Below are 25,657 nucleotides of genomic sequence, written 5' to 3'. Positions count from 1 at the left end.
GGGTCCCAGATTGGAGAGGGTGCAGGCTGGGCTGAGGGACACCCCCCCTCCGTGCATGAATTTTGTGCACTGTGCCTCTAGTTCCTTTATAAGCACACTAGTACCCCTGCACACGAATCCGTGTGCCAGTAGCTCGCCAGTAGCTCACTGCTGCCCTCCAGTAGCTCTCCGCCCGCTGCCCCACCCTCCTTTAGCTCCCTCCACCCCCGCGCCCCACCCCCCTGCCCATAGCTTGCTGCCCTGCTCCCTCCTGTAGCTCTCCACCACCTGCTTGTAGCTCGCTGCCCCACCCTCCTGCTGATCTGTGATCTGGTCATTACATGGTTGGTCGTTACACTTCATGGCATAACAACCATTTGCATATTACATCTTTATTATATAGGATACTTTATTTTTTATGAATCAAGATCACATGAGTAATTTTAGTACTTTAATTATATTGTGCTAGTATATGACACTTACATACAAAGAGTAATTGGAAATATTTTTTAACTATATGAATTGTTATATGGTTTCTGCTGAGTACAGCTGGAGAAAATAATACAACTAAGTATATTTGGTGCCACTCAGCAGTCATTTTGCACAAACCCATGGTTGGTTTATCTCTCTTTTCCCACAATGGCTTTCTCAAATCTTCTACTCCTATATTCCCTCTTTCAGACTCAGCAGCTAACCTATTAACCTACTACACAAAGAAAATATAAGTATGAATGTATTCCCTCAAAAGTTAGCCCCAACTATAAACTTGTCTGTTTGTACACATTGTTAGATCCTCTGTCCATCCTTAGACACAGAAGGGCTTATCCTTTACCAGAAGCTACTCCTGCAATCTGTCTGGTGTGTCTACTTTGACCTTCAACTCAGGGATATTATATCATCAAGTTGATATCCACCTCTTTTTCAGAACTTCTCTGTTAGAGAAGAGGAAGTAGTCAGGATTTAACACCATATCTGTTTGATTCTAAAGCTATATTATAATAGTTTTCAAACTTTTAAAAGAAACAGACTATTTAAAAAATATATCTTTCTAGGACCCCAAAAGATGAAAGCATAACTAGCTCTGATACAGTGGGGGTGATAGGTCTAGTTTGTCCCCTTTCCTTTCTGCCCCATAATGCCCTAAAGCAGTGGTTCTCAACCTTTCTAATGCCGCGACCCTTTAATACAGTTCCTCATGTTGTGGTGACCCCCAACCATAAAATTATTTTCGTTGCTACTTCATAACTGTAATTTTGCTACTGTTATGAATCGTAATGTAAATATTTGTGTTTTCCGATGGTCTGAGGCGACCCTGCTAGCGGTTCTCAACCTGTGGGTCGTGACACAGATATTTACATTACGATTCATAACAGTAGCAAAATTACAGTTATGAAGTAGCAACGAAAATAATTTTATGGTTGGGGGTCACCACAACATGAGGAACTGTATTAAAGGGTCGAGGCATTAGAAAGGTTGAGAACCACTGCCCTAAAGGCATTTACTTAGAACTGAGAAAGGCAATTTAAAAGGTAAAGTGATTTATATTAAATCCCAAGCCTATATTTATTTGTTTTAAACTCATATTTCCAGCTGGATCCTGAAAATTTCTATTTTCCTACCTGTGTGTCTGACAAGTACCTCTGTTCCTTCTTTATGAAAACTTTTCTAACTATTGAATATTCTATTGTGGTGAAACTTCCTAATCCAGCCAGTCTTCTATGTCCCAGACTTGGGAGTTGTTAAAGACTTTTTTTCTTACTGCTATCTTACATATAATTAGACCATTAAGATCCTAGGGTCATAACCCCTAGAGGCACTCATAATCATTTTCTTTGCCTCTCTTTTCACCCTCTCTTTCTCCAATCTGTCTTTCATACAAAGATTTATAAAATTCAGGTCAGATTGCATTACTCACCCACTAACATTTTTCATGAGTCTCAGTTATTTATTTTAAAAAATATTCAAGGCATACAGAGGGCCCTTCAAATTTGACACTCAGAATACACCATGTTCTCTCAGGCCTCCAGACATTTTGTGCTTTTCCCCTTTCTGGATACCCTCTTTGCCTCTTTATCTATCTGAAAATTATTGTTCTCCCTTCATATACCAACTTATGAACTATGTTTTCTGCAAGCACTCTCCTGACTTCTCCAGGTGTCCAGTTCTCTTATATTAAAAAATTGTTTATTTTCATGTCTTCTTTTACACTTGACTTTGAGCTCCTTGGGAACAGGGACTATTTTCTCATTTAGCACCTAGCACAATACTGGTATACTAGTATAGTAAGTGTTTCAGATGTGTTAATTGAATAAATGGATTCTTTCCAAGAAGATAAAAAATTTTAACCTATCTGGGTGTCAGCTGCTTTATCTGTTTATGAGGTGGTGGGATAATATTATTTTTTTCTTATTAAAGAAGTCCCTCTAACATTTCTTATAATCCTGGTTTGGTGGTGATGAACCCTGTTAGCTTTTTCTTGTTTGGGAAGCTCTTTATTTTTCCTTCAATTTTAAATGATAGGCTTGCTAAAGTAGTCTTGGTAGGTCCTTGCTTTTCATCACTTTGAATATTTCGTGCCAATTCCTTCTGGTTGAAAACTTTCTGTTGAGAAATTAGCTGACAGTCTTATGGGAAGCTCCCCTGTAGGTAACTGTCTTGCTCTTGCTGCTTTTAAGACTCTCTTTTTGTCTTTAACCTTTGCCATTTTAATTATGATGTGTCTCGGTGTGGGCCTGGGATAAGATAATTTCATTATAATGTCCTTCTCAGTTTTAGGATTCTGAATTACTTCCATTATTGTACTGTGTATACTGTCTTTACCTACTGTTCTTCTCATTTATTTTATAAAACACTTAAAATTTATTTTCAGTAAACACCTGTAGGATTAATCTGAAGTGTATCTTTAAGGATGTGATTTATCTCCTTGGTATTTATTTTATATCATTCAAGCAAATCCTATTTTTGTTCCATAAAACATCAGTTTTTACAAATGGAGGCCAATTAGGAACAAAATATATCGAAGTAATCTTAGTTTGGATTTTTTATTATTATTTTTTTTTTACTTTTGTTAACTCACTGTGGCAGATTCACCCCAAGCATGATATATAAATAAGAACACTATGTGTCAGGCTGGTATGGCCCAGTGGTTGAGCGTTGACCCATGAGCCAGGAAGTCATGGTTCGATTTTATTTATTGGCTTATTTTAATTATTTTGGAAATAATTTTTCTACCATAAGATGGAATTCAAGAAAATAGTAGGTTTTTTCTTTCCTTTATCCTTTAAAAGTAATGAAATAAGAAACATAGGTTTAAATTAAATCTTTTAAAAAATAGAATTAAACTTTTAAAACTTCTGACTTTCAAAAATAAGTCATATGTAAGTGATTAGAATGTGTTTTTAATTAAAATATTATACCAGCATATGCAGAGTCATAATGCATTGCCAGAAAATGTAGTTGGGAAGCAAAAGAGAATACTGAAAATTATGCTATAATTTTTTAAGTAAGAGGAAAATATTTTCTTTACATATGAAGTTTTTGGTTCAGATGGTATGTAACCAACTAACTGACTAGTTTATTAAAGCATTCTGTTCCAGAAAAGCTACATTTTTAAAAATAAAATTGATTGCATTAGCACATTACTTAATGATAATGGGCATAGATTTTCTTTCCCCCAAAGTGATGCTGTGGTTTTGCTCTTGGAAGAGAGTGCAAGTTTTCTGTGGGCTTAAGTATTAAAAATGCTTTTTAAAAACTTGAAATTGTTATGCATTAAACCAGAACTCTTGGAGCTTTTTCATATTTTATTGCTTATGGTCACTCGTCCCCTGAGTAGATATTTTATGAACTTGTTTCTACTTGCAGGAAAATAGAATTTTCCATAATTAAGAGAAAACATCAGTTATTTTATCCACTTGACTTTGTCTTTGCTTGTTATTGTTTGCTTTAGAGATTTATATAAGTTATTGACATGATTCAGATTCCAATGTGTGAAATAGAGCTTTTGAGAAAGTGCTTTGAATGGAAAAATAAATATCTTACAAAATATCTAGCTTTGGGTGTGCCCAGTTCTGTTTGAATTTCTTGTTTTTCTTTGCATTTACAGCTATATTCTATTATAGTATGTCTTTTTGAGTATAAAATGGGTTAACACACAGAGTTCAGCTTATGAGATAGGATAAAATCTCAAAGCAAATTTTAAATATATCTATTAAAGAAAATGCTAATATTTATAATTTAAATAAAGTAACACTCCATCTCTCTGTCATTTTTATAGGCATCTTCTAATTTCCAGGAAACTTTCCCATTGTCTTCAGTGACTGATGTACAACTTGTGTTCCCTTCAATCCTCTGCCATAGCTTAATAGTTTGTGGTGATAATTCTTCATAGCCTCTGTGTTTTTATTTGCCATCTATTATCCTGGCCATTCAGAATCTTTATTTACTTTTAAAATTCTATACTCTGCTTCAAGTTATGATGATTTATTATTTTTTTAATGGGATGGCTATTAGTGAATAGATATTTATCTTGCTATCAAGAAACTTATCTAACAGGAAATGTATAACATTTAGTCATGGTACTTACAAGAGAAGTAGAGATAAAGTACTGTGCAAATTCAGAGGAGGAAAGAAATAATTCTGCCTGGGCAATCCAGAGAAGGTGGCATCTAAAATATTGTTAAATATTTCAAACATAGAGGAATACAGAGAGTAGAATATAGAAACTATAATTCTGCCACTCAGAATTAACAAATATTATTTTCAGAAGTCAAAAGGTCACATCTCTCTTCCTTCTGAACAAAACAAAGTATAGAATGCTTAACCTTAGATTTCCTCCTATTTTTCTTGTTGTTTTTGTTACCAGTGAATGGTGATGGTGATGGTTTTGGCTCATCTTTGTTCCTTGTATTCTGTTTTTCCCACTGGGATTTAATTTTCCTTCTTGCTGAAATACCTCCTTTAATGGTTCTTTCATATTTTCTTTTAGTTCTGCCAAATTCTTTGTGTTTTTTCTCACATCTTCCAACTCACTAATTTCAACTGCTTAACCTGTCCATTGAGATTTTTATTACCAGAATTGCTGTTTGATTTTTTATATTGTCTTTTTTCTTGCCTTGTGGTACCTATTTCTTTCTGTATAACTTTGACTCCCTCAAACTGAACTACAGTCCTTCGGTATCCACAAGGGATAGTTCTATGATTTCTTTTCTACCCATACCCCTAGACTTTCTTGTGACTATCCCTAGGCAAGTGAGCAAAATTTCCTACAAGTTGTTTTACAGATGGGACAGCATTTTGTAGATTTAGGTAAATATGCAGGGGCCAAGCCCAGTTCCTACTTCTGACAGGACTGAGACCCATCTCCTGTCCTTCATATGGGTGTTGAATCACTGGTACCTGGTACCTTTCTGAACTTTAGCCTCTGCTCAAGCTCTGATTTTGAGTTCCCATATAATTTCTAGCACATGAAAGCTTTCTTGCTTTTAAGGATAGTTGTTTATTTTATTGTTTTTGTTTGTTGTAATATATATTATACATAATACACCCACACATATCACATTTTGTGTTGCATATGGAAGCTTCTCATGTTTCTATTTATTTATTTTCCTTACTGATTTTTAGAGAGAGAGGAAGGGAGAGGGATAGAGAGGTAGAAACATCAATGAAAGAGAAACATCATTGATTGGCTTCCTCCTGCATGCCCCCTACTGGGGATTGAGCCAACAACCCAGGCATGTGCCCTGACTGGGAATCGAACAGGGACCTCTTGGTTCATGGGCCAATGCTCAACCACTGAGTCATACCAGCTGGGTTCATGTATCTGTTTAGAGTTGAGGGGTTGACATTTGAACCAAAGCTTTGGAAGATACGTAATGGTGAGGGCATTCCAAGATCATTTAGTTATAATTTTTCATAGGAAATAACTGAAAACCTGATGATTGACTTTGGCTTAAGTTTAGTGTACATGGAAACGACTAATGGGAAATATGTTTGGAAAGGTGGATTAGAATCAAGTACAGTAGGCCTTGAATGGTAGGCTAAGGAATTTGGACTTTATTCTACATACTGCAGGGAGCCAATGGATGTCTACTAGTATTTGTGTGAGAGTGATGCAGCGCTTTACACTAAGATTAATTTAGTAACTATGACTAGGTTGGAATAGAAAGGATATACTGTACATAGGGGGATCAGTTAAGAGACAGTTAACAGTAATCTAAGAATGGGGTTATAAAGAGCTGAAATAGACAACAATAGTGGCAAAGAAGATGATGTGAATTAAATATCTGTAAAGAGATAGTGTGATGTAGGTTTCTCATTGGTGTGCAGGAGAAAGAGGATTCCAAGATGACCCTAGGAGTACATTGAAACTATTAAAAGAAATTAAGAGATACACAGAGAGGGTAGGTTTATAAACGAAGATGAGTTGAGTTATAAAAATAATAAATTTGCAGTACCATTGGGACACCCAAGCAGATAAAAAAAATGTTGGGCTATAACTAAGATGAACCAAAGGGACAAAAGATAGAATCGTAGGGTTTAGTAGAACAGAGGTGATAAGTGAAGCCATGCATTTCAGAGATAGAGTCAAGAGTAGGAGAAGAGGAGGTAAGCCAAAAGGAAAATTAGTAATTAGGAAGCAGGTGGAAAAAGAGAAATTTGGAAAATCATTTGTCAAAGGGTAGAAGTGTGGCCCAAATTATAGGCATTGTTATAGAAGCCAGAGGCTAAGAGCATTTCACAGCTATTGGCTGTCTCCAGATTTCTAGAGAGGTAGAGGAGGGTGAGTACAGAAAAATGGCCATTTAATGGTGATGGGAATCAAAATACTGGTTATGAAGAATAAGAGGAAGGATAGTCAGTAAGAGAGGAAATAATATAGCACTTTAACTTTTGAAATAAAATATACTAGGCTATGGGCCCAGCTGACATGGCTCAGTAGTTGAGCATAGACCTATGAACCAGGAAGTCACAATTTGATTCCTGGCCAGGTCATATGCTCAGGTTGCGGGCTCAATCCGCAGTGTGGGGCATGCAGGAGACAGCCAATCAATGATTCTCTCTCATCATTGATGTTTCTATCTCTTTCTCCCTCTCCCTTCCTTTCTGAAATCAATAAAAATATATTTTTAAAAGAAAAAATATACTAAGCTATGCATAGGATTGTGAAATATAGATCTGTACATATATGCTTGTGTCTATATAAATGTGTAATATATGTAAGTATGTAAAATTTTTCCCTTTTGTTTTTTAATAAGTAGGTGTTGGTGTCCTTGGGTTGCTCTGTTACCCTATGATAAAAGATTAACAAGCAGGTCTACTCCATTTGTCTAATTTAAAAAAAAAATAACAGAAACAATCTCTACTTAGATCTTCATATTTGGGGTACATTAAAAGACAGAAGAGAGAGGGCAACATTATTATTGTTGGAATAGATGTAAGAATAGATATGAAAGTCACAAAGTTGGGAAAGGAGAGGTACATACTAATTACCAGAAGATAAAATATTTTGGAAATTTGGCCCATGAAAAGCCTATTCATCATGAAAGCATACTTTGTATTAATAGTATCAAAGAGACTACATAAGGTGGACAGGTACACTACACTTTATAGAGTGTCTGTTCTATGCCAGACGCTTTACATATCTCTTTTCATTTAATCTTCTAAAAAATACTATGAGGTATTATTGTCTTACTTTGACAGATAAGGAAACTGAGGCTTGAAAAATAAAAAGCACTGTCCAAATCATAATGTTAATAATTGTTTAAGGAGGGATTCAAAGTCAAATGTATCCATTTCCAAAATCTTTGTCTTTTCTACTAAACCATGATGTCTTTATGTATTTATGTAGTACAGGGAAAAATGGGAAGTGATGCGGGACAGAAAACTGAGGTTGTTTATATTTAGTTTAGAGAGTTTGCCATCAATAGAAAAACCACACCAATGAGAAGAGTTTTCCTTTTGCAAACTTTGGAAGGTGCTTGACTACCATTGAACAAGGAAAGAAATTGAATTTGGTTTCTCCATCTAGGCTGTTACCTTAATATTTCATTCTGGTAAAGAAATAATGTGTTTCATTCTGGTAAAGAAATAGAGAAATTTGCAGTATTATCATGAGGGGAAATTTAAGATTATTAGGGCCCTGGCTGAGGTTTCATTGACCACTTAACTGATTTTTATCTGCCAATTATTTTCTTTCTTTTTTGTTTTTTTTCATTATCTGCCAGTTTGTTTTTGCTGCTTTGTTAGGTCACCTTTTTTATTTATTTACTAGAGGCCCGATGCATGAAATTTGTGCAAGAATAGGCCTTCCTTCCCCCAGCTGCTTGCACTGGCTTCCCTCTGGCACCCGGGACCCCAGCTTCCCTCTGGCACCCAAGACCTGGGCTTCTCTCGCAGCCCCGGCTTTGTCCAGAATACATCTGGTATAATTAGCATATTATGCTTTTATTATTATAGATTTTATTTTATTGTTAATCTTCACCCAAGGATAGTTTTTCCATTGCTATTTAGAGAGAGCAGAAAGGAAGGAGGGATAGTGGTGAAAGGGAAGGGAGATGGGGAGAGAGAAATATCAATGTGAGAGACACATCATCGATTGGTTGCCCCTCTCCCCCCTTACATGCCCCTGGGTGGGGATTGAACCTGCAACCTAGGCACATGCCCTTGACCAGGAATCGAACCTAAGACCCTTTGGTCCACAGGCTGATGCTCCAACCACTGAACCACGCTGGCAGGGTGGTAGGTCACCTTTTTAACCACTGATCAACACTTAGGCTTGCTAATGGAATCATAGTGGCTATAAGTAGTAATATTAGCTGAAACCAAGGCCAGCTAAGAATGGTTCAAGCAGTATTTTCATACCAATATTGACTGGATTAATGACAGCTACAGTTATGACTATGCTCTGTGCACTACTTGACTATTTAGTCAGGGGCACTGACTTCTTTTCCCTTAGATTGCCAAATTAAAAAAAAAAGACAACAGCTACTACAATAGCTGTTTGGTGTTAATGAATCCAAATTATACCTATTTTTTGGTCAGATTGGCAAAAATACATTTTTTGGTGTGCTGTAGAATTTTAGTAATTGATTTATGTGTGCCACGAGATGAAAAAGGTTGAAAATCGCTGTCATAAGGAGTCTCTCTATAAACAACTGCTTTTCTCCAGTCCATGATGCAGCCAAGTACTTAGCTTATTTAAATGATCAGGTTCCTAACAATAACTTTTCAATGGCTCTCCATTGCCCTGTGAATAAATTTCACAGTTCTTAAACATTCCTATAATGACTTTAAACAAAATTGAATTTATTGGGGTGACATTGATTGTATAGGCCTTCTTTTGGATTCTATCTGCCTACATCTCTAGTTTCATCCTTAGCTGGAGACACCTTTCTCGTATGTCTCAGTGCGTGCGATGGCTTCTTGCTGCTTCATCTGTGCTCTTTTTTCTGCTGGATCGCTGCTCTACTCCTCTGGCTCTTCCTTATCCTTTGGGTCTAAACTTACCTATCATTTTCTTAGGGAGACCTTTTCTAAACTTGTTCATGTTGGCTTTCCCTTTTATCCAAACCCATAGAGCCCTGACTTTCTCATTATATTAATTATTTAACATCTTTTTTTTCCCCCCTTGCTGAATTATAAGGTCCATGGAAAACAAGGTCCATGGAATCTTTGCTCTGTTTTATTCTCAGGGTTGCTTCAATACCTGGTACATATTAGGTACTCAGCAATTTTATTTTTTGAAGAATGAATGAGCTGCATACATATGAATTCCTGCATTTTCCCTATCCCACCCTTAGGGAAAAATTACTCATCCTGCCTTTATAAAGATGTGATGAAACTTTTGGCACACATCTGTTAGCATGGACTTACTTCATAGTAAAAAATTACATTAGACAAACCAGAATTGGGTACTAGATTTTTAAAGGAACTTTAAGAAATTCAGAAACTAGGGTATTTATTTTTATAATACCTATTTTATTTCCACCACAGAAGTGACCCTTGTCCCTCACTGGGATATACAATATCTACATATGGTTATTTTTATATGACTCCAATGTGATTTATTTTTAGATTTTTCATGAAACTTTGCCTTCTCTCTCCCCTGGTTATTATCTTCAATAAATTCATAGGAATGAGTATCATAATGTTTTAAGAATCAGTAAATAAAAACATTATACCATTTTTCTGCTTAATCTCATCTAACTATATAAGAACAATACTAAATTAGCCAAATGTGTTGCTGAGATAAACATCTGATTTTGAGAGTATATTTAAGATTCATAAAAAAAAATCTTTTGATCTAGTGGCTACTCTTTTCATGGCTCTATTCAGATTTATCTCATCACACCTGATTCCTGAGATATTCCTATATTTGTCTATATCAAATTGATGGAATCTGTTCTTAGAGGTCTGCCATTGAGATACCCAGAACTACCAACTGCCAGTTGTTCATAGAATATATTACAGCTCTATTTTCTATGTGTTTGATAGTTCACACTCAAGTCAAGGAAGTTTCCTTTTGCTGTGTAGTTCCATTAACTTTCAGTAATAGCTACCTCTCCTAAAATACCTAGTGGGTTCTTTGATAGCAATAAATCTCACAGTTTATTTACTTCAGTTATAGTTCAGAAAGACTTATGTGAGCATCATGTGGCTTTTAATTTCCATATCTGAGCTTTGGTGTTCTGATGGTCTGAATGTCTGAAATAATGGGTCACTTGATTACCAAGTGTAGTAGTATAAATCTGAAACAGCTTTAATAATTAGTTTATTCAAGTTGTATCCTCACTTGATGACTAGATAATAAAGCCAAGAGAAACATCATGACTGTTTGTGGAAGTTTGTTATATTTTTGCTTGTAATTCATGAAGCCATATGTTTTTATAACCAAACAGCCCTCAAAATTATGGACATTTCTGACATATAGTGCTTTCCCCATTTGTCTTAGAATATATGATGATCAATTTCCCTCTGTAGATAGTTCATTATTCTGACCTCATGATTAAATTAGGATACCTGAGCACTAACCTCGGTTTTCGGAATGTTTCTGCTCTGTAGTGGTAATTGTCTGAGCACACTATTGCTCTGATTGTTTTTAAATCTCATTGAGATAGACTCCAGGTTGTCAATGTAAATCTTTTATAGCTTTGGCTGAATTTCTTACAAGAGCTCTTGATCTTGACAGCTGAGATCAGATGGCTGATCTCTCTTAATGGCACTTATATTTAAATTTTGTAGGCTAGAAGGCAGAACTACTTGGAACTGGTCTGTTTAATGCATGATGGCTTTAAATGCAGACTTTAAAAAATGGGCCACCTTGTAAAAATAAAATCGTAGTCTCTAGAGTTTACTCTCTTTCTTAGTTTAAACCAGTCCAAGTTTTTAACTCTATTTTTTTTTTTCTTTTAACTCTCCATAGGGCCTGGTAATTTGCGGTAGAGGGAACTAATATGAACTTCACATTTTCATTTCAATTTAAATTCCAAGATTCTTTGATTCTCTGGAGCCAAAGTTTTTCAAGGGTTTTCTTGAGGAGGTTATGACTGGAGGGGAAGAGTACTGCCTCTTGGTCTTGAGTGACGACCCTGCCCTCTGCCCCTCGCTCAGAACTCAAAGCATTGTTGAATAGCACTAAAATGAGCTGAGTCCAAGACTTCAGCCAGATGGTCAATATAGGGCTTTTAAAGGAAGGGAAATGGTAGAGTAATCTCAGAGGAACTCTCTTATGTTAAAGAACAGAGAAAATGAAGTCTTTCTGAAGCTAAGTGTAAATTATACCACCTTCTTTGGGAGCAAAAGCTGCTAAATGTAACAGAAGAAAATGACAGTGTAGGAAATCAAAGTTCAGGAACAAACTTCAATGTGGTTTTTCTAAAGCTTACTCCCCTCTAAGGATCCATTGCCTCCTTTCCTCCCCCTTCTCCGAAGTTTGTTTGAAAGGGATTTTGATGGGTAATAGCAAAGGAAGGCAACTTTAGACGGAGTATAAGTTAGGGCATAAGATGCCCTTTGTACAGGAATTATCTTAGACATGCTTTTGAAAACATACTTTTTTTTTTAGCCTTATTAAGAAAATAATCAAAGGTATGATTTTTAAATCTTTGAGTTTAGTCTGCTTTTAGTAAAAATAAGGTATAATAAGGTATAGGTACCAAAATAAGCAAACTTCTTTTTTCCCCTCCTTGGTTTCTGCTTATAAGATTTACAGGTATTTAAAATAAACCCATGAAAAACAGAAATACTGCCCTGGGATTGGCTAAATATTCAGAGCAATTACCTCTGATCTCCAAAATCCAACTGAGCTTGACTTTTGGAAATAAATTTGGCTAAGACTTCTTCCTCATTCAGTTGTATAAAGGTGTACATGAAATGATACTGACCTCTGCCAGAAACCCCAGGAATCCTATTCAGTGATGTACTTGTAACGGTCATGAAAGAATTAAAATAACACAGATGTGGATTAATGTGAAAAAGTAGGCAAAATACAAAATTCTCTTTGTGTGGTTTCAGTGTGGCAGATCTTTTAAAATACTTTGGTGTACCACAATAATTAAAGTGTTTAAGAACATTAAGTTAAGATACCTAGAAAATAAAGCCCACAGTTAAATAACAGAATGAACTATGTTGTGTTTTTTTTTGAAAATTGGAATTAATGTGGGTTGCCATGGTGAAAATAGATTTAAATATTTAACAGTAACTATTTTGTGCAGCCCTAGAGATCAAAAACAGCAATGTAAATAGGCAGATCTTTAAAGAATCATTCTCACAGACATGTTTCATGTAAATGGTTGCTAGAAAGGAAATGCATTTTCTTCAGTGCTATGTAGAGAAATTTTAATTGACTTGGTTTGGGCAGTGAGAATCTACAACTTAGCATTAATAACTCAAATATAAAAATATTTGCTCATTGCACTGGATTATGACTGTGTTCAAGAAACACTATTTTCAAACACTAATTAATCATTTTAAATAAACTTTTTTTACACATTTATGGCATTACCGAGTATGACTGTTTATTACATTTTACCTATAAAAAGTTGAACTGTTTTATATACTTTTTATGGAAACAGTGCACAGTCATAAATTAAAAGATGCAACTGTTTTGGATATTTTACTGGTGGTCCTGTGTTTTCCTGCCAGCAGTGCAGCTGTTTCAAGTTTCTCAGGATAACATATAAAAAGCTGTATGTACACTGCAGGTTTATGCTTGAATTGCCAAGCCAGAGATGGTATGACTCAACTTTCCCAGAAGCAAGTTGTACCAAAATGTGATGAATCAAAACAGCTAGTTGCATAGTGGTTTGCATTACCACGATGAAAACCAGTTCTCATTTATGATAGTTGGCTTGTGAAAGTTGACAGACATTCCTCTGTGGTACTTGAATTTTGCCATGAGTGAACAGCCATTGGAGCCAAGACTATGCTTTTCTTTTGAGAGTCTGAGGAAAGGATAAAGTCTGATACATTATCTGGAGTAATGATAAAAAATTAGCTGGAAACATATATCAGGAATGAAACATTGCATTTCCAAGATACTCGTAAAAACTATTATTCACTTATTACTTGTGTGATAGTTATTTAGTTCCCAGTGATTTTATGCTGTGCCAGGTTAATTTTTAGATTTTCTAAGGTGATTTAACACTTACCTCATTTCTCATGCATCAGAGTCTTGACAGTTTTCCATTTTATTGTGTTCTGGGAGGTAATAAACATATTTTTATGACCATGCAGTAGATTTGGTGAATTCTTATTTAAATTCTGTGTGACCTAAAGTTCTATCAAGAGTTTGACAATGACTGTTTAATAACAGTAGTTTCCAAAGTGGGATGCATTCCACCAGGATATGTAAGATAGGATATAGGGAGGAATTATTGGAACTTTTATTAAGTATCTTTATCTCATCCTTTAATTAGTTATAATATATATTTTATAATATACTTATTACATTAGTATATGTATAATTGTGTATTATATACTACTAGATGTATATAATTTATAAATTATATACATTTTGGAGATGCATGCTCAAATATTTTTTACTGCTATAAATATATTATCAAAAAAGTTTGGAGGTCATTGCTCAATAAATATTAATTTCTCTTTTCCTTCCACTTTCCCCTTTTCCCCTTGGCAGAGAAGCCAAGAATTGAGTTAACACCTTGACTTGTGGCAATGTGAATAAATTACAGCCAATTCCAGGAGCTTACACCGTGTCTTACTTTGACCACTTTTTCTATTTGGTCTCTTATATCACCATATATTTTTTTAATCACACAAGCTTATTAAACATGGATACAAATGAAAAACAGACTTGTTATTATGTTAGAAATAATAAGTTGCTCATGCATCAAGACTTTGACACACAGGAAGTTTGAAGGAATGAGTAGAAAAGTTTCCAAGTTATTAAAATGTTCTGGTGCCTGATTTATTCATTTGCCCTACCCGTAATTCTAAGGTGGGTGAAGCTCCTTTACTTCCTGAGGCCTGAAGTAACAATGTGGTTTCTTAAACTAGGCATTAACGCAAAGCTGGAAATATTTGTTTTCCAATAGCACTGGTAGTCATGCTAAAAAGTTGCCCTTCTTTGGATAGGATTCTCCAATTTTTTTAGGCCTGTTTATCTGTCTTTATCAAGGTAGAAAGTTTGAGTTGCTAAATAATTACATGTGCTTGAAGAAAAATAGTGTCTTTTACACTGTCTTTTAAGATCAGTTCAAAAGATTTTTCTGTATTTACTAATTGGGACTTTCTTTTGAACTCAGGCTCAGTCTCAGATTACTTTAACATGAAATTTTCTAAGGTTTCCTTTCCTGTATAGAAGGAGACAATACATTTTGTAATTTTGAAACTACTAGTAGGTTCTCTTCCTTCTCTCAGTTGTTTATGTATTGGTTTCAGAACATACAGGGTTGGCAAAAGTAGGTTTACAGTTGTGAGTACACAAAACAGAGTTTATTCTTGTATTATTATTAACTATTGTGTTATTTATTTTTATTAAAACTAGAATTAAACTTACTTTTACCCACCCCTGTAAATACTGAATAGATAAGCCTTCCCCATCTATAATTCCTTAATAACAGGAATAGAGTTCAGTGTGCAGATGCCTATAACACAACAGTCTTCCAAGGTCATTCTCTATTCTTATATCCTTTTGACAGTGAGTACAACTTTTTATTCATATATGTACACTTACTCTTCCCTTACAATTTTATTATATTTTAATCTAATCGGTTTGGGCAATTTTATTTATAGGAAGGATAGAAAATAGAGATCAAAGCCCAAAACTTTGAAGGTTTTAAAAAAATGTAATGAATGATAAAGGATTAGATTAGTTGCATGGGGACTTAAGTGTTATGTAATAGATAGTAGTAAAATTTACAAAGACAGTGACAGGCAATGGGTCCATTTTCATCCAAGCAGTTCCCACAAATCACCTCTAAGAATGCTTTCCAATCAATTTGAACAAAAGTAACCTTTTTAAAAGAAAACAAAAAGGAAAAAAAAGTATAAATTATCATAGGGTAGTAGGCAATTATCACACTAATATAAAGCAAATGAAAGAAAGAATGAAGAAACAGTATGGCGAGCAGAACTCAGCAGAGTATTCATAAAAGAAGACTTAAGTAAATGTGTCTTTGCCCAAATAAAGATAATCAGTCAAACCAAAGATCCTTGGTTTTGTAATGGAGATAGAAACAAGCTGTGATTGTCCCAAGCTCTGTGCTTTAAGGGTTCATCATTATAAATAAACTAGGGTTCCAGTGCACGAAATTCATGCACTGGGAGTGGGGGGTCCCTCAGCCCAACCTGCCCCCTCTCACATACTGGGAGCACTCAGGGGATGTCCTACTGATGGCTTAGGCACGCTCGCCACGGGGAGCAGGCCTACGCCGCAGTCTGGCCTCCCTTTTTGGGCTGATCAGGGGAAGGCACCAGCCCCATCACCCCGCTGCTGCAGCCACTGCCAGTCACCACAGCCACCAAGGTGTTTTCATCAACATGGACTCCAGTCCCTTCACCATGAAAAAATGACAACTTTCTTTAGGCATTTTTAAGATGTGTCTTTCATAGGATATGACGTTTCTTTCTTTCTTTTTTTTTTTTTATCCTCACCTGAGGATATGTTTCCATTGACTTTTAGAGAATGTGGAAGAGAAAGGGAAAGACAGAAACATCCAAGTGAGAGGAACACTTTGATTGGTTGCCTCCTGCATGAGCCCTGACCTGGGCCCCGGCCAGGGAGGAGCCTGCAACCTAGGTACATGCCCTTCATCAGAATTGAACCCAGACCCTGCGGTAGGCAGGCTGAGGCATTATCCACTGAGCCAAAACGACTAGGACAGGATATGACATTTCTTAGCCATCCAGCAGCAGACCTTCATTTTTTCCTCCAGAAGTGTGGTGGAAAAACCCTAGATCACCTTTTTGGATTCTTATTACCCAAGTTACTAAGAATATTACCAGTGGCATACAGGAAGCTTAGCCAATGAGCAGTCAGAAAAGGTGTTTCCTATGTAGTTCACACCAATCACCTGCAGGGCCCTGCCCAGGCCTAAAGCCTCTGGCCGAAGCTTTCGGCCTTGGGCAGGGGACCCCAGGTCCCTCCAATTGCAGGCTCCACCCCTGCCCCCTCAGGCTCTGATCGCAGGCTTGGCCCTGCCCAGGAGCCCCCTGGCTCAGGCCCTTCCCAGGCTGCTCAGGGCCCATGCAGGGCTTACCTCAGAGTGACCTGGGTGCCAGGATGTTCCCGGGACTCAAGCGCTGGGCGCCTATGTATGTAAATTAACTACCATCTTTGTTGGGTTAATTTGCATACTCACTCTGATTGGCTATGGGCTTAGCGGAGGTACAGTCAATTTACATGTTTGTCTATTATTAGGTAAGAGCCTCTATAAATTAAATATAGGTCTGAAGGGCTTATAAAATATTGCCAAAAATCCTGCCACAAATGGTGCGACCCGTTTTCCTGGACTGGTAGGTTCCTCTGAGCATCCATGGATCCTTGGGGCTGCAAGAAGAAAGCGCTGCGGATTGGGGCTGGCGCTGGCGCTGGCCCCTGGGCCAGGGGTGTGGTGTGCCGCGCTCAACCGGGCTGCATGGGGGGGCCTCCAGGGGGAGCCTCACAGTCACCCCAGTGTGTGTTTGGGGGTGTGTGTATGTCCTGGGCCAAAATCCTTGTCATCTGGGCTGAGTGGCCCACACCACAGTGCAGAGCCTAAGGCCGAATCCCATTTTCTCAGCTCTGAATTCCTGGACTTCCAAAGGTGGGGTAGCTTTGCCAGGTGGAGTGCCAGCCCTTGTAAGAGCAAAGGCTCGGGACACTTCTATGAACCTCACTAAAGAAGGAGCGGAAATTCACCATGTCCCGCCTTCCGCCAGGCACCTGGCCTGGCCTGGCCGAAACTAAACCGAAGTGTGGGTGGCGAGGAGAGGGAAAGTCTCAGGCCCTTGGCTTGAACCTTCGGGACACAAATCGTAACATAGGGGCCAAGGCTCCCCAGTATATAGCATGGACACTTGAGGCTTGAAGGCGCCTTGTCCTCCAGCATCGCCCCCCCCTTCCACGTCCCCCCACCTCGCACACACAGCTCGGTAGTGGTCTGGTTGCCATTGCTGGGTGTGGGTTTGGGTTCTGGATAGAATGCAGCTTAGTCATTAAAGGATTCCGGCTTTGAGAAGGAGTCAACAGAAGCTTCAAGTTTGGAGGCAATCTGTGAAAAGCCAAACTCTTCCAAATCTGCATTTGAGGAAGAGATACTCTTTCTAGAAAAAGTCAAAGGGTGAGAAATTGAAACATTCTGAGCAATTTGAATTGATGGTGGATATTTCAAAAAAGGATTCAGTCCTTAGAAGATGAATGAGAATCATTCAAATCACAGGTAGCTGAAGCTAAAGCAACCTTCAAAATATTTCAAACGAATGAAGGACTTAAGATAGCCATAAGATACTTTGAGTGAAAATTCCCAGCTTCAGGAAAGCCAGAAACAGCTTTTACAAGAAGCTGAAGAATGGAAAAAATGAGTGAACATAATAAACAAAAAATAACATTGAAGACTCCAAAGTATATGCAAAACAAATTCTATGTGATAATGAAAATCAGTTCAAGTCTCTGATGGAATGAATGCTTACAGCAATAGTGGGCTGCTGTGCTAGGAGAAGACTTAAGGGATAACTTGGAATTGGAAATGAAGAGTGATTCATAAAATGGTGCATTCTTAGATAATCAACCAAAAGGAGCTTTGGAGAAGCTGATTCATCCTGCTAAGCTAAAGGCTTCTTTAAAAACCCTTGAAGGAGAAAGAAACCAAATATACACGCAATTAACTGAAGTAGATAAAACAAAGGAAGAGCTTATAGAGTGTACTGAAAATCTCCAGAATGAAGAAGCATCTTTACAGTCAGAAAATGAACAGCTTGAAAATGAGACTCAAAAGCTTCAGCACAAACTTAAAGTAATGGCTAAACTGTATCAAGTAAGTGTAATCATACTTCTTAGGAAAATAACAGAATAAAATTACCTGTTAGAGAAAAAGGAAAAACTTTCTAAAGCAGGTGGAAAAGATCAGCATTGTAGCTGAAAAGTTGGAGACCTATAGAAAGCGAGCCAGAGATCTTGAAGAATTGGAGAGAACCATTCATTCTTACCAAGGGCAGATTATTTCCCCTGAGAAGAAAGCACATGATAATTGGTCGGCAGCTCAGACTGCTGAAAGAAATTTCAATGATTTAAGGAAAGAATATTCCTCCCTCAGACAAAAATTAACTGAGACTTAAATTGAACTTTTAGAAAAAGATCTTTAACTGGGGGGGCGCAGGTAAAGGCATGTACTGGGGGGAAGGGGAGGCTGGGGGGAGGTCAATGGGAAAAAAAATGAGACATATGTACTACTATTTGTAATACTTCAAACAATTAAAAAAAATTAAAATAAAAAAAATAAAATTAAATTAAAAAAAAAAAAAAGGAAAAAGATCTTTATGCACTTGATGTTCCAAATACTGTACAGCATTTGGCAGAGAGCATTCCCCATATGGTCCCTCACCATGGGGTTGACCTTCATCTGAAAGGAGAGCTTTTCTCTCATCAGATGTACATTTCAAATCAGAATTCCTCTTTAAAATTTGAATCTGCTTGTCTACATAGGAAATGTCCAAACCTGTAAGAATTTTTATGAGTTTATTTGAGCCAAACTGACAATTGCCGGGAAGCAAAAATCTCAAGGGATTGAGAAAATGCTCCAGAGAATGGCAGTTTTGCACCTTATTTTATACACTACAATCAGAGAAGGAGGCAAGCCTAAGGGAGTTACATGAAATCCATTGGTGGTAGATTAGGGAAGTGGGGGAAAGCAAAGCCAGTGATATCTCGGATTGGATAAAAATAACTCAAAATAAACACATACTTCTTTTACATTGGTGGGTATAGGATAGTTAACAGTTGACAATTAACAGGATAACAATAACAATGAGGGGGTCTTGTGGTCTCTGCTCTGATGGGAAATTGTGGCCCGAGGAGTATGGAAAAAGGAAATTACCCTGATATTCCTATCTTATCTTACCTAATAATAGAGAAACATGTGAATTGACCATACCTCCGCTATACCCACAGCCAATCAGAGTGAGTATGCAAATCAACCCAACAAAGATGGAGGTTAATTTGCATACATACCTGGGTCCTGGGAACCTCCTCGGCACTCAGGTCACTCCCAGCCAGCCATCGGAGGGGCGGGAGGCCCCCCTTCCTAAGCCTAAAGCCTTGGGCGGAAGCTTTAGGCTTGGGAAGGGGCCGAACCTGCAATCAGAAGGGTGGCCTGAGGCTTTAGGCTTGGGAAGGGGCCGAGCCTGGGATTGGAGGGGCCTTCCCCTGATCAGCCCGGTCACCTCCTGCAAAGGGAGGCCAGACTGCGGCTTAGGTCCGCTCCCAAGAGGGAGCAGGCCTAAGCCATCTGTAGGACAACCCCTGAGGGTTCCCAGTATGTGAGAGGGGGCAGGCTGGGCTGAGGGACCCCTTTTTGTGCACCAGGCCCCTAGTCTATATATATATATATATATATAAAAAAAAGTGTAATATGCAAATTGGCCAGACAGTGTAACAACCAGTTGCTACGACGCGCACTGATCACCAGGGGGCAGACACTCAATGCAGGAGCTGTCCCCAGCCCTGATCATGGCCTGCTGGCCAAACTCTTGGTCCCTCCCCCTGGTCAGCAGGCTCTGATAGCCTGATGGGGAATGGGAACTGGGGGTGGGTGGCAGCAGACGCAGGCGGCGCCAGGCCAAGGTGGGTGCGAGCAAATGGGGCCCCAATCGCCCCGCCGATTGCCCCCCTGGTCACCCCACAAACGGAAGGCGACTGGCAGCATCGGCGGCAGAGGGCAGGGCCAGCTGCCAGCAGCCAGGGAAGGTAGGCCCTGATCGCCCTAGGGACCCTACCTGTGCACGAATTACCTGTGCACGAATTTCGTACGCCAGGCCTCTAGTGTTATCATAAATGCAAAAGGTTTAGGTAAGGTAAAGACTGACCTTTGTCAAGGAAGATACCTGCCTAGGACAGGACTACACACCATGCCTTGCTTTTAGATATGAAGTTCTAATTTCAGACTATCCTGTGTGGTTACTTTAGATATCTGAGTTTGTAAGGCCTGCCATGCAGGCCTCCCTGAACTTGTTAGGTTTATTATGTGACCCCTTTTTCATCCACAGCTTTACCATCACTTTTTAAAATGTTACCAGTTTTATGTGCTTTCTAAATCAATGCTACATTTTTGTTTTGTTTTGTTTTAGGTATTTAAACCACGTCAGAGCTGCCTCTCCACAGGACCTTGCTGGAGGCTATACTTCTTCTCTTGCTTGTCACAGAGCACTACAGGATGCATTCAGTGGGCTTTTCTGGCAGGCCAGTTAACCTTTATTCCTCCTTTATAAGATTTGGACCTGGGAGCAGAGCTAGGGAGCTGACTAAAGTAAAGCAGACTTGTAAAATTGTAGCCATATGCAGTTGCACAACAACAGTACCAGCATAGCAGCTGTGCTAAAGTATTTATAAAGAGAACATTTCAGAACTAAGCTGAGCAATATAGTGCATACATATTTGTGGGAAAAGATTTTTTACTTATATTTTTTGAGAGGGATTGAAGCCTCATCTGATGAAAGATATGAATAATTTACCTATGTATATTTGAAATTGACAGACTTGTAAAATCTTTTTGAAAATAAAGCTAGACTTTATGCTAAGTTTTGTGGTTTTTCTCTTATTACAGTGTTTTACTTGAACACATTATAAAATGCCATTTGAATACAACATTTAGTGTTAATATCCAAGTCTATTATTTCTTCTCATAAAATGTCCCTTATTTTCCCAATGTCTTCTTAATACTAGTCCAGACAAGTGGATATATTTCCTTCTACCAGAAAGTTATGGCAAGTAAAACCTGACCTGTGATAAAGTCACTGTTTTAATATTAAGGACTCAGTGCCTGTTTTGAGCAGTGGAAAGTGAGACAAACCTTGATCAAGGTGTTACAGCTCCCAGCTGTGAGCCATACTTAGGATAAACTAGAGGAGAGTATTAACCTGCTTTAATGACAAATTCAAAAAAGTAAGTTAATAAAACTTAATACTTAAATGGCACCTTTCACCTCCAAAGTGAACTCATTTTATGATGAAACTTTGGAGACTGACTGGAATGGATACATTTTAAATGAAATTTCCTTATGAGACTCTGATGTAGTTTCTGTTGACACTTCAAAGATTTTTAGTATACCCAGGATTTTGCTTAAAGAGTTTGGATGTGGATAGGATGGATATTTGTTGGATCTCAACCATTTATGATTATTATATAGACCACTGGGTATGGGACATAGTTTCTCAAGCAAATTAAGGGATTTCCTATCAAATCCCCATAATAGCAGATGTTAATTTTATGAGTGGAAAGTTGTGTGAAATATCCTTATGTAACAACTTCATCTTATTTGACTAAGCAGGTATTAATTTAAGGAGTACATCTTCATCTTTACAGTACTTCTAACCATCTTTGATACTTGAGAACACCAAGGCATCAAATAATTGAGTAGGGCAAGATCATATACACAAGTTAGTAAAAAGCCAGAATTAGAAAAGAGGTTTTTTGTTTTGAAGTCTAGTTTTATCTATACTCTATGAGGCTGCATCCTGTTTCTCATATCTATTAGTATTCCCCAACTGAGAATTAGCATTTTCAATAAAATCTATAAATCTATTCAAAGAACAGTGAGAACTTTGGACCTATAGTTAAGGCTTTGCTCTGTCAACTCTGCTGACAAAGCTAGGTATTGTCTTTAAAAAAGAAACACTATTACTAGTTCTCAGTACCTTGCATCATGTATTTAAATGGAATTTACTAATTAATAGAACATTTCAAAAACTTTTGAAACTCTTTTGAGCCTACCTTATTATTGTGGGAATTGCCTGCACTTGATTTGGCAAATAAATTCCAAAACTTCTGTGTCTTTCTAAATATTTTGCCCTTACTATTGCCATGTTTTGTTCAATAGGCAGAATTTAGGAGTTGTTAAATAATCCTATTAGATCAAAGGGAATGGTGGAAGCTAACCTAATGACAATAATTCACTAAATAACAGAAATATTCTAAATTAATGAGGTTATTCCCTATCCTTCCAGTGATTTTTCTCTCAGAGACAAAAGGTTGTACAAGCCTTTTATCTACATGAATTACTTCTTTTTTTTTTTTTTTTAAAAAAATGTTTTTATTTTTAAGAGAGAGGGAGAGAGATATAGAAACATTGATGAGAGAGAAACATCATCCATCTGCTGCCTTCTGCACGCCCCCTACTGGGGATCAAACCAGCAACCAGGGCATGTGCCTTGACTGGAATCAAACCAGTGACCTCTTTGTTCATGGGTGGATGCCCAACCACTGGCATGAATTACTACTTTTAACGTTTTACTAGCACAGAAGGAATAGCTAACAACTGCTGAGCATGTGCCAAGCATGATGCTTCCTGCTTTGTGCATTTTCTAATCCTTAAAACAGTGCTAGTACTATTTTCCCCACTTTAGCAGATGGAGAAGGTGAGGCAAGTTATTTAGAAAAGGCAAATAACTTGACAAAGGTCAACACAACCTAAAAGTAGCAGAGTCTGGATTTGAATCCAAGTGGTCAAACTCCAGAGTCCATGCTTTAGAGATGTCAGGCTCAAACTTACAAACAACAGCTGTGTAAAATCGTCTGAGTAGAAATCGTCTTAAGATTTCAAAGAAATTTTATATATCAAGTACCTAGTTTTTTATGAGATATAAATGACATAATCTAAATAACCTTCTTGATGCCCTGAGAGAAGTTAAGAAATTCATGACGTAGAACATGATTGACCATTAACTACTCTCCTCTTAAGCAGATATTAGTGCTATTGAATACATTTATATCATAGTTTGGATGCATTATTTAGTATTCCTTAATTTCATTCAATAAATATTTGATCCCTGCTTCTTTTAGAAGTTATCTTTAGGCTGTCAACAGGTGATGAGATAATCATTTCAATTTAAGGTGGCACAAAACTTGTAAAAAATTAACAAAATTAAAAATTGTATCTAATGAGCTGTCAGTTTCTAGTGGATTCATCAAGAGTTTAGTTATTGCCGAAACCGGTGTGGCTCAGTGGATAGAGCATCGGCCTGTGGACTGAAGGGTCCCGGGTTCGATTCCGGTCAAGGGCATGTACCTTGGTTGCGGGCACAGCCCCAGTAGGGGAGTGTGCAGGAGGCAGCTGATTGAGTTTCTCTCTCATCAATGTTTCTGGCTCTCTATCCCTCTCCCTTCCTCTCTGTAAAATATCAATAAAATATATTTAAAAAAAAAAAGAGTTTAGTTATTATCAGCCATCATCATCAGAAAGTTTAGGGAGGGCCTAGATTTAAATAATGAAATAATCACATGCTCATTTATCTATGCTGAAGGAAAAGAGGGGGTGGGAATGTTAATAGAAGCATTTAAGGATTATGTTTTCTTTACAACTACATACTGCATATTTTGTCTAAGGCATGACTAAATGGAGGCAGGAATCTTACCACTTTACATGTACAAATAACATCATTTTTATCCACACTTAATATTCATAACCTAGCACATACAGTACTAGAAAATTTTATTCCTACTTGAAATTAATTTTCTTCACCTAGATCAAGAGGAGGCGAACTATTGACCCCTGGCCAAATCCAACTACTGCCTGCTTTTGTATGCTCTGTAAGCTAAGATTGGTGTCTACATTCTTTTCAGGTTTGAAAAATGCCTAAAGATTAATATACTTTTTAATACATGAAAAGCATATGAAAGTCAAATTTCAGTGTCCATAAATAGAGTTTTTTGGGAACACAGTGTTTATGTATTGTCTATGGCTACTTTTGGGCTACTTTGGCAGAGTTGAGAAGCTACAGACCTTATTATGGCTTATGAAGCCTAAAATACTGGCTGGCCCATTATAGAAAGTTTGCTGACCCCTGATCTACATACTTCTCCCTGGGAGGGAAGAGAGGGTAATAAAATTAGAAGTCCCAAACTAGTAATCCCTGGCTGAATTAGCCCTCAAGTTCTTGCTTGAGGTTGGGTTGAGTTTCAAAACCATTTTTTTAAGTGCCATTAGATAAGGAATAAAGGCTCCAATTCATTACTTTACTACACTTCTTATCATTGTCTTCATCCTATCTAATAAAAGTAATATGCAAATTGACTGTCACACCAAGACACAAGATGGCCACCTCCATGTGGTCAAAGATGGCTGCCCCCATGTGGACACAAGATGGCTGCCATATGATGGCTGCCACAAGATGGCCTGCAGGGGAGGGCAGTTGTGGGAAGTTAGGGGTGACCAGGCCAGCAGAGGAGGGCAGTTGTGGGGGACCAGGCCTGAAGGGGGGGGCAGTTGGAGAGGACCGGGCCTCAAGGGGAGGGCAGTTAGGGGGGGACCAGGCCTGCAGGGGAGGTCAGTTGTGGGCGATCAGGCCAGCAGGGAGGGCAGTTAGGGGTGACCGGGCTAGCAGAGGAGGGCAGTGGGGGAGACCAGGCCAGCAGGGGAGGGCAGTTGCGGGGACCAGGCCTATAGGGGAGGTCAGTTGGGAGCCAGCAGTCCTGGATTGTGAGAGGGATGTCCAACCACCCGTTTGGGATCGGGCCTAAACAGGTGGTCAGACATCCCTCAAGGGGTCCCAGATTGGAGAGGGTGCAGGCTGGGCTGAGGGACACCCCCCACCCCCACCCCTGCCCCGTGCACGAATTTTGTGCACCGGGCCTCTAGTCTACTTATATTACCTGTCTGGCTTCTGAAGGCATTTGAGTTTGTAATTAATGACTTGGATCGGGGTCCTCAAAACTTTTTCTGTAGGGCTAGATTGTAAATATATTAGGCTTTGTGGACTAAGCAAAATTGAGGACATTAAAGTAGGTACTTATATAAAAATAGATAAATTGGCACAATTTTTTAATTAACAAAATTCCAGATATAATTGAGTGTTTTTTGTAATGCCTTTTTTGGGAGGAATAACATTTCCTTTAATTGGGATTCCTAAGTTTTTCCTATCATTAAAATTAATTGTAAATGATCACCTGTTAATGGTTATCTGTAATGAGATTTTACACATTTCACCTTTAAAAAAATGTCTTTTTGTTATAGAATAGTAAAAAGCT

The 25,657-nt window shown here is 38.0% G+C and overlaps 1 protein-coding gene and 1 pseudogene across 2 annotated transcripts in view; both read left to right on the top strand.

The window, feature by feature from the left end:
• LOC308253616 (melanoma inhibitory activity protein 2-like) overlaps positions 1–18,756 on the top strand; it is a 33,838-nt pseudogene extending 15,082 nt beyond the window's left edge. The window contains exon 2 of the transcript in view: positions 17,635–18,756. The product of the transcript in view is annotated as a melanoma inhibitory activity protein 2-like (transcript). The remainder of the gene's footprint in view (positions 1–17,634) is intronic.
• MNAT1 (MNAT1 component of CDK activating kinase) overlaps positions 1–24,378 on the top strand; it is a 233,046-nt gene extending 208,668 nt beyond the window's left edge. The window contains exons 8-9 of the mRNA XM_080641195.1: positions 20,764–20,875; positions 24,157–24,378. Coding sequence (XP_080497321.1) covers positions 20,764–20,875; positions 24,157–24,270 — 226 coding nt within the window. The 3' untranslated portion in view covers positions 24,271–24,378. The remainder of the gene's footprint in view (positions 1–20,763; positions 20,876–24,156) is intronic.
• Positions 24,379–25,657: the final 1,279 nt, after the last annotated feature.

The sequence above is a fragment of the Plecotus auritus genome (genome assembly GCF_963455305.1).
Source record: "Plecotus auritus genome assembly, chromosome: 1".
NCBI classification, from domain to species: domain Eukaryota; kingdom Metazoa; phylum Chordata; class Mammalia; order Chiroptera; family Vespertilionidae; genus Plecotus; species Plecotus auritus.
Note: the sequence above shows the minus strand (reverse complement) of the source record. Positions and strands in the feature narration are given on the sequence as shown.